At 35.7% G+C, this 10,364-nt stretch overlaps 1 protein-coding gene and 1 long non-coding RNA gene across 2 annotated transcripts in view; both read right to left on the bottom strand.

Moving 5' to 3' along the window:
* Positions 1-599: 599 nt before the first annotated feature.
* Positions 600-10,364, bottom strand: part of LOC123554980 (glutathione synthetase-like) — a 52,893-nt gene continuing 43,128 nt past the window's right edge. The window contains exon 13 of the mRNA XM_053547471.1: positions 600-1,477. Coding sequence (XP_053403446.1) covers positions 1,354-1,477 — 124 coding nt within the window. The 3' untranslated portion in view covers positions 600-1,353. The remainder of the gene's footprint in view (positions 1,478-10,364) is intronic.
* LOC128558419 (uncharacterized) lies at positions 3,886-10,335 on the bottom strand. The gene is made up of 3 exons (XR_008371588.1): positions 9,199-10,335; positions 8,114-8,187; positions 3,886-3,918 (listed from the first exon to the last, which is right to left on the bottom strand). It is a non-coding gene; the product is annotated as an uncharacterized LOC128558419 (long non-coding RNA).

Below are 10,364 nucleotides of genomic sequence, written 5' to 3'. Positions count from 1 at the left end.
ACAGTAAACTATACATATATCTAAAATATGTAGTGCGTACTTGAAGTTTTATTTTTAGTTCCACTGTCTACCTTTTATGATGCACTGTGCGATAACAAATAGAGTTGCTAGCGGACATGCTACTGGTTATAACAGCATTCTACTAAATTGCACATAACGGGAACAAAGTTATAAAGCCAGTCTACGTATTTAATGAACACTCCTCGTACCAAAATAGTTCTGGAAAATCATACATGTAAGCTTTGTGAAATCGTTTAGCTTGTACCTTTTGACACTTCCAAGTTTTGTCTCAAGCTTAAACTTAGGAGTGAACTAAAGACATAACTTCAGAATTTTCGTGAAACTGGCTGTCATTTTACGGAATACAACAGCGGGCCAATGAGCAGTAACTTCCAGTAGTCAATTTCTCACTCGCCCGGACGTGCAGCTATCATCAACAATGTGAATTCGGTGTAAAGGTTGGATTTAAAAAAAAGTAAATGAGCTTGTTCCATTTGCACCATATCCGAAAATGCATAACTGATAATCAGGTTTTCTGGTAAAATTACGGAAAGGTATATTGTGTCAAGCGAAATAGGGAATCGAGAATATAAAATAACTCGAATATAAAATAATTATTCTTGAAACTGTGTTCCTGCCTACCGAATTTTTAAGTAATATGCAAAATAATTGGTAATGTCATGTTTGTAATAACGAGAAATGAACACAAGTCGTTAAAAAATCCATATATTTACATGCTTTTAGTACTGTTGGTGGTTCCAATTATGGATATCTAAAACAATTTTTCCGTTTCCAAGAACAACAGAATGGGAATTAAAAATAATTATGGAATCGTAAAGTCCTCACATATGAAAACAATATATTTAGTCTGTGTGTCATTTTTATGCAAGAATAGCGAAAATACACGTTTTTATGTGTATTTACATCAGCTGAAGCCCTTGGGATATGTTTTGATCTCAACCTTCGTGTATTATCCTTTCGTTCTTGCCCAGCATATTATAGTTTTATTGATTTTCATTTATTAAATATGTATGAAGACTGTACAAGGATATATTAATAATGAAAGGACTGCCTTTGACATTAAAATATTTGAAAACGCCAAGTGACAACGTTAACATTATATTTGAAAATTGATATGTAAACAAGTGAATATAAATTGAAGGATTATAAAGTCAATATATGATTTTTTAAAAAAATGCATGTATCTTGTCAATGTAAATTGGATGGGAATTAAACGGTTTAGCAAACTTTAAGACATGAAAAGTGCTTGAAGTAAATCAAAACACTCGTATACGTATAAAAAGATGCCGTTAACAGCCGAGGTTCAGAAATAGTTCATACACTATCCAGCACCTAAACAAGAAATGGCGTATCGACACATGCGAGCCCTTCACATAATCCCGCTTCGTTCGCTTCTTCGGGCTTGGTTCGTATCAAATATCCACTTTCAAAATTCTCCAGCTCTAAGGTAGGTGTGCTGAAAATATAAAAGATGCTTATGCTATGCCCAGACAACAACTTGTCAGACTAAGATCTTCTGATTAAATTATTCGCCAGGCCGTAGTCATTTTATGGGGTTTTACCAACCAAGAGCTTAAATTCTTAGTGTTACGGTCGCTTACGTATAGCCTCACGTTTCAAACCAATCTCTAACAACTGCGTCAGGGAATCGACTCTTTGGTTCAGTGGTAAGAACATTGGACTTCCACCCGTGCGACCCGGGTTCGAATCAAGGCACTTAGGATTTTTTATCATTAAAATGCTATCCTCTTCAATTTCTGTTACGCCCACAAGCCAAGATTAGGTTGATAAAAAACATTGTGTCAAAGGACCAAGTTCTATCAGTCACTTATACTGTCGTACAATTCAATTACGTACAATCAAGCTCGTGGGTGTATTCGTCATGAGACCCGTAAAGCCAAAACGATACAAAAGTCGTTGAGATAATGGATTTGATGTCTTAAACGGGGCAGATCAGCAGTATAGTAGATAGTCAACATAACCTTTCTTATAATTGATAATGCCTGTTGAACTGTTTGAAGACCGATATCGCTTATATCTTAATAGTTTAAAAATGAGGCAGAAACTACAGGAATGTTTGAATATTTTTTTTTTAAAAGGCATATTGTGTCCTTTTAAAATATGATAATAATATAATATATATAGTGTGTACAAAATGAAACCTCCAAAACTAATGTACTTCAAAATATCTAATGATGTTCAACCATCGTAACCCTTGATTTTTAAAATAACTGCCATTCTAAAAAAGGAAGATCTATTTGTGAAATAAAAAGTGTTTATATTTTGAGAAATAAAAAGAGACCGACAACTATTAGAATCCAAATTTATTGAATTCATCACAGAAGTTATCAAACCAATTATGTCAAAGTTAAACATTAGAAAATGTAATGGTCAACAATTTTTTAAAACAAATATTCCAAATGAATTTTGGCAGAACGTTTTCAGATCGTTTTAGTGTGTTTAGGAATATAACTGGTTGGATGAAAGACACTAAAATAGCAGGATGTTCAACGACGTCTTGGAAACGCGATCTGACCTTAACCTTGATATAGATGATGTATTACATTGCAGTGGCTACTATTCTGACTGCGTACTAATCAAAATCTGCCTTCAAACAGAAAGGTGGGACAGATAGATGCATCAGCTGTTTCAACTGTACGTAATTGCTCAAAACGTTAAAATATCGACAAGACACATGGACTATGTGCATACCTGAAATGAACACCGAAGTGCATACCTGATATAAACACCGAAGGGCATACCTGATATGAACACCGAAGTGCATACCTGATATGAACACCGAAGGGCATACCTGATATGAACACCGAAGTGCATACCTGATATGAACACCGAAGTGCATACCTAATATGAAAACCGAAGGGCATACCTGATATGAACACCGAAGTGCATACCTGATATGAACACCGAAGTGCATACCTGATATGAAAACCGAAGTGCATACCTAATATGCACACCGAAGGGCATACCTGATATGAACACTGAAGTGCATACCTGATATGAAAACCGAAGTGCATACCTAATATGCACACCGAAGTGCATACCTGATATGAACACTGAAGTGCATACCTGATATGAAAACCGAAGTGCATACCTAATATGCACACCGAAGGGCATACCTGATATGAAAACCGAAGATTCCAAGCTCGCTGACTACATTCCTACATTCAGGTCCAAGACCGGCTCGTATCAGACGATTTCTATGTCTTGTGGCCTGTATCCGGTCCATTAGTATCCATGCAGATCTTTCCGGCGATTCTTTTATTTTCTCAATGTAATTTCTTAGGTTGTCTCCGAACAAATTATTCCCTGAAATAAGTAACTTGAAAGCAGTTGCCCGACAAACTATAAATCGGTAATTATTTATTTGAGAAGTTACCTACGTTTACATGGCTATGCAAAGTCCATGCAATTTTCAGGCTAAATCTAGCACTAATATTCCTCTCCCCGTAACCTTTCATATTAAAAATTATTAACATCATATGCCTTGAAAATTATCGCGTACCATTAACCTCCGTGGTAACGTCAAATATATCGTTTCTTATATACATAAAATTTAACAGAAAATAATAGGATATATGTGTGTTTCGTATTTGATTTCTGAAGGTATAATACTATGTCCTGTCTTGACAATGTGCTAGGGTTTTCAACAACAAACAATATGACAGCACTGTAAACAGAAAAGAAAATACTTTAAAACTCAAAATTCACAGAGACACTTTTACTTATATACATTTCAATGAAAAGGAATGAAAAACATGATGAAATATAATACGTACTTCCATTCTATGCATTTACACGGAGGACAAAATCAGGTTTCGCTGCAGTGGAACATATTATCTGTAAACGGAGCTTTTTTGTATCCTTTGATCGTCCCCTCTGTATGATTAACAGACAAAAAAACATTAGCCATCTATTAACTACCAAGAACTCAGAACACCATGATTATATCATTTGAATCGGGTACAGGTCGAATGCTCCTGGTCCATATAGACCAAAGGGGAAGGACTCTACTAGTTTTAGATCTCGTTGGGTTGAATGGTAATGATTTTTTCTTTAATTTTTCTGAAAGAAATTGATACGTATCAAGGACTATATATCAAGTACTTCAGACAAAAAAGGTTTTGATTGTTCGTTTCGAATCTTTATCGGAACTTAAGATATTATTTAAACATATTTTATATTTCACGAATATTAGAAAATTATTTCGAGTACAAGAGGATAAGCATTATTTTAATTGTTTAAAATTAAATGAATTCCAGAAAGAGGAAAAAGAAAATGAAGAATAGGTAAAATATATTCATTCGGCATCATCAATGGCAACAGTAAGCATGTAGCATATAACAGAGCCATGTGGGCATCGTGACGAGTGAAAGTCGTGATTCAATCATTGCCCTACGTCATGTGGGTTCGAGCTCACTGGGGCGTTAATCTCATGTGAAAAGCCATCCAGCTGGCTTTCGAAAGGTCGGTGTTTACCCAGTCCGCTCGTGAAAATAATGCATGAGGCATCTGGTTATCCTATCATCAAAGTGAAAGTCGACATAAACCTAACATTGTGTCGGTTGCGCGTTAACCACAAAAATAAATAAAACTACAACATCATTCGACACAGTGGCAACATTTACAGTAGCATTTAGTGAAAATGCTATGAGGGGCCTCCGTGGCCGATGTGGTAAGTCGTGACTTCAAATATCTGCCCACATCGACATGTGGGTCGAGCTACACTCGTGGCGTGAATTCGTTCATGTGAGAAAGCCTTCCACTGGCTTCGAAAGTCGTGGTTCTATCCAAGGTGCCGCTCGTGATGAAATAATGCAGATGTTGGGTATTCTCCTCATCAAAGCTGAAAGTCGCCAATAGAAACTTAAAATTAGTGACGTGGAGTTAAACCAAAAAAGGACTGCACATGAAAATGTCTGCTTTTCAGATAGTATCATTGACTGCTTGAAATTTAATGTTTATTTCATCGCTGAGATTCGGTCCATCGTGAGTTAAGTGTAAGGGGCAATATTGGAAGTAGTTCAAGAGAACGAACTCATATCATCGCAGTGGTGAATTCAAGCGGATGATGTTACTCCCTCGGGACCACAGTTGACAAAGCAACGAGACATTTTTTCTGAAAAAATGCTTTTTAGGGGTGCATTGTACGGAGGCCCGGACTTATACTGTATTTTTATGCCTATAGAAAAAAGGGCATTTGGAGCGTTATTTTTTAACTGCATTGAAGGAAGCAATGAAGTTGAATTTTGCATTCTCTTGAAGTGTAGTACAATCTCTTAGAGCCGATGGTATAAAGGCATTGTAGTAAAGAGATGTTCTGGTGCGTATACTAGGCGGAATGTCAGTGGCATTATCTAAATAATACCTAGACGTTTCCCCTGCAGATGGTGGGACAAGAGAAGAAAGGAGGTATGCCGTTTTTCATTTTGTAGAGTAGAATTACCTTATAGTTTTGTCGTCGGCTTTCAAGAGATTCCCACGGACCTTTTCTATGAAGTTCATGAGGAGATACAAGTTTAATAGCCCCAGAAACAATACGGGAAGCTTCTTCCTGAATTTTGTTGAGTTCGAGTTTCTCGTAATTGATATTAACTACATCAGCATACTCAATAAAAGATCTTGTGAAAGATAAATATTTTACTTCTAAGGATCTTCTGTCAAGTTGAAACTTGAGTTTTCTCATGATACTTATACTTTTTCCATGCCCGTTCTTTGATGGAGTTAATATGAGAATTCCAAGAACAATCGTCAATATAAACACATGAAAATCAATTGTTTTTCCTATTGTTTTTCCATTCAAAATTGAAAAGCGTTTGTAAGGGATACCGATAAACTGTCTTAAAGTGACATTATGCGCACCTTACTGCACATAATGTGTTTTGGGTGAATGTTTTATAAAAGTAATTTTCGGTTGCTGTTCATTTAAATGTGTTAAATCAACGACACTGCCGCATAAGTATTTGAAGCTGATTCTTTAGAAATAAAGAAATCGGACTAATAAAATTATAGTTCTTTTCTTCAATCTTCTACGCAATTATCTCCCTGATATATAGGTAGAGTGGGCCTCCGTGGCCGAGTGGTTAAGGTCGCTGACTTCAAATCACTTGCCCCTCATCGATGTGGGTTCGAGCCTTACTCGGGGCGTTGAATTCTTCATGTGAGGAAGCCATCCAGCTGGCTTACGGAAGATCGGTGGTTCTACCCAGGTGCCCGCTCGTGATGAAATAATGCACGGAGGGGCACCTGGGGTCTTCCTCCACCAAAAAAGCTGGAAAGTCGTCACATGACTTATAATTGTGTCGGCGCGACGTTAAACCCAACAAAATAAATACATATTGGTAGAGATTTCTGAAGTTGAAGGGAAGCAACTCCTGCGTGCAATTTGACTTTTCTTAAAAAGACTGCCCCAGTCAAAATAAGAAAAGTCATATTTGGAAAGTTATTATTTCGCACTGGTAACAGAAAGAGTCTGGTATATTGGGTTAAAAGCTACAATTTCCTCCACCTTTTTTACACAGACATCTATTTCAGCTGGAATTTTACTTGAAAAATGCGTATAATTCCACTTTAATTATAAAGCTTTATATTTGACCATCGATAATTACGTGTTCTTATGGTGAAGTACGCAGGAAAATATTTATAGCCACAGCGGTCCGTGTTTGATTCCCGACTCGGGCATGATTTTTTCTTGATTTCACATTTTTACGCTAATTGAAACGAGTCGTCTGCTTGGTTCAAATAAAATAGATTGGTGGAAATAAAAATAGCAATATCGGAAATCCGATTATACAAAAGATGAAGTTGAATAAGCTGTTTTCTGATCTGACTTTTAGGGAGATCGAGAACTTTAGTCAGATTTAAAAGAAGAAAGACTTCCAGTTAGGAAACAGAAGCTTTGAATCTTGGAAAAGGCTATGTTCTTCTTAATCACAAGCTTGCTATAAGGTTCTGTGCTGGAAATGTTGACAGTGAGAGATCCACATTAAATAATCTAAATGAGTGTATTCAGGATGTTATAATCTGGATGAAAAATCACAAATTTAAAATGAACAATTATAACACAGAAGTTATAGTCTATGGAACCAAACATCAACTTTCAAAACTAAATATCTCGTCTGTTGAGGTTGATGGACTACTGGTAAAATGTGTTGATAATGTAAGAGATTTGGGTGTTTTGATTGAAATTGACTTAAACTTTGACCGTCCCATTAGAAATAAATGTCAAATTGCCCGTTACCAATTGAAACAACTAAATGATATTAGAAGCTATTTAACAAAAGAAAATACAGAAACTTTGGTACATGGATTAATACATTCACATCTAGATTTTTGTAATGGCCTGTTTACGGCCATTTCGAAATACATGTATCAGTTAGACAAATTGTAAAAAGTACAAAATCATGCCGCAAGAATAGTTGTGGAAACACAATATTATGAACCTATTACACCGGTTTTACTCTGGCACCCTGTGCGAGCAAGAATTATCTTTAAAGTTCTTATGGTTGTTTTTAGATGTATTGTGGGAACTGCCCAAATTTATCTGCAGAACATGATTAAAACTGTTCAGTGTGGATATATTTTAAGATCTAAAAATAACAAATCACTTCTGTCAGTGCCCAGAACAAGAACTTGTTAAGCAGGTGGTAGAAACAAAATGGTGGAATGAGCTACCTGACAAACTTAGACAAATTAGAGAGGAAGATGAATTTAGACGTTGTCTTAAGACACAACTATTCTCAAAGTTCTATTACACCTAAATTATCACTTGAGTTGATGTTCCAATGATCAGACTTTGTAAAACGCATTAGAAGCTTATTCTAGGCATATTTTGCGCTATATAAGTGTTACTTGTATTGTATTGTATTGTATAAATGAATGACTGACTGAAAACAATGTCGAAAATATTTCTTCACCAGTCTCTGGTTCAAGGTAGGGAAATTGTCAGTTATTTTTTCTTTTTTACAGAGAACAAGCGGATACTGGTTACGTTAACTGCTCGAAATACTGTTGAGAAAACGGCACTTAGCTCAGCAAAACAAACTGTTTAATAATGTAGTAAGCATCACTTTACCGATTATTTTTGTATAGCTGCCATGCTTTAACGAGGCCCTGCGCCATTCCATCTATAGGGTAATTTTCTGGTAACTAAAATATACATTAAAATTTATCAAAATAAGACATTATACATATTAAACATATAATAAATATTCTGCAAAGCTAAAAATGAAATATTGCTTCCTTTTGAACTTAGTTTTGTCGTAACCTTTCTAATCCATTTTTAAATACATGTATATAAATTCATGTATACATTCATAATATGAATATGAATTTTCTGTTTTGATCTTTTTTCTTAGTTTTCATGAAATTGTTCATCATTTGGTCTTAGGGTGTAAAACTGGAAATCAGAAGATGAACGAAAATTTAGGGTATTGACGCCTCCTCAGTGAGTTTTTATAAAGATAAACACTTATCATTGTGTTGAAGTCACCCAGTTAATAAGAACACCAGATCGGACATTTTCTACATCAACATATACTGAAGTTTCCGACACAATCATATTCAATAACTACACAGGCTTATGTCTGGTGACAGTTGTCGTACTTGTTATAGATCAGCAGAAGTGTAAAAAAATAAAAGTATACAACTAGTCAATAGCAAAATAATCATTTCTAAGACTAGGGACTCGGATGAAATTTGGCTACTTGATATACAATTGTATCAACTGACAACTGTCTTGTCTTACTTTTAATAAGACAGAAAGGTCGTTAATGTACGGAAGGAAGAGAAAATGGCCAAAGAAAGACCATTAGGGAACACCAGACAGGACGGGTGCGACTATGTACTACAATTGTTTGAACTCAATGATCTCATTTGCACACGGAAAATACTTAAACGAACGGAAACTGCCGATTGTCTTGTCTTTACGGGCTTACCACCTTAAGTGGATTAACAAAGAGATGAACTTGATAAATTTCATCTAACTCCTTTCTCTGTTTTTATTCTATTCACACCAAGGTCAAGTGCTCACAAGCGGTATCACAAACAAAACGCACTTGGTCCATTGTGTAAACTAGGTCAATCGTTTTTGACAGTCCCGATTGGACAGTCTGTTTTATGCAAACATTAATGATTGACAGTTTTGGATCCGTCAATTACCTGTTCTTCTTCGAATGGAATGTCCTCCAATGATAAACTGTACCTGTAAAGAAACTAACAGTTATGAAATGGTCTAACATAATATGACATGGTGAAATTGTAAATAAAATCTTTAAGAAATCCACTTGCAGCATTAGGAACGAAACAAAACAAAATGATAACAGATTCGGTTTGATTAAGTCTGTTCTTAAGATGTAATGGAATGTACAACACATCTCAAACCCTCTACAATAAGCGGAATTTTCATCATTCTAGTATAAAGGACTCCGTTATCTGTCGTAAATGCATACAAGTTATTCTAGTTTTCTGTCAGTTTTCTGAACAAGAAAGTTATACATTTTTAAATTATTTGTAAAAGACAGATCATAATATACTTAAATGCAGCATTGTGTTAACATTCCTGAGTAATAGTTTCAAGTGTTATAATATCAAGGAATGAATTTGAGCTTTAAAACATTATCGGCCATTTTGGCTCGGACAATCCGGTAAAGAATGAGGTACCATTCTTTTTATAAAACATTGGAATCTTCGTTGCAACAGAGTAAATGCACTTAATAAACCTCGAAATATAATAACAAATACTTAATATAAAAATGTAATACGTGTTTCAAGAGGACACGCTCAGTTACGATTCTAATGTTAGTTACTGCTTGCAGATATACAATGATATAAAAAGGGTTCCGTATGCATACTCTCCGACATTTTACAAGTCTACATGTGCATTCTCCGTAAGACTAAGTCTCTTTAACTCTTATCATGCTAGACATGATTGATCTAGCCTTTGCGACCAGTGTAGATCATGATCCGCCTGCACATCCGCCGTGCAGTCTGATCAAGATCTGCACTATTTGCCATTCATTTAGTGTTTTTTTGGTAAGCACCCCTTTTAACAGTTAATAGTACTGTCCAAATTGAAAGATGGACAAGTTCATTATTGAAAATTAGCAGGGTAAGGGTTAAAGACTCAGGGAATGAGTCCCCGCCATATTACAGTTACTTGTGAACGTCTACCATACTGCTGGCTTCTCCGCCTCCACCAGCAGCAAAAGTATTCATTTCAACCTGCTTGCAGTCTTGTTTTGCCCCGTCCACTTCCGTAGATTCCATCATAAAATCATTTCGTGTGATTGTAAGAGATACTTCCTGTACAATTTACGATTTACTAA

The sequence above is a fragment of the Mercenaria mercenaria genome, chromosome 7, assembly GCF_021730395.1.
Source record: "Mercenaria mercenaria strain notata chromosome 7, MADL_Memer_1, whole genome shotgun sequence".
Taxonomy (NCBI): domain Eukaryota; kingdom Metazoa; phylum Mollusca; class Bivalvia; order Venerida; family Veneridae; genus Mercenaria; species Mercenaria mercenaria.
The sequence above is the reverse complement of the archived record's forward strand: the minus strand, read 5'-3'. Positions and strand labels throughout refer to the sequence as shown.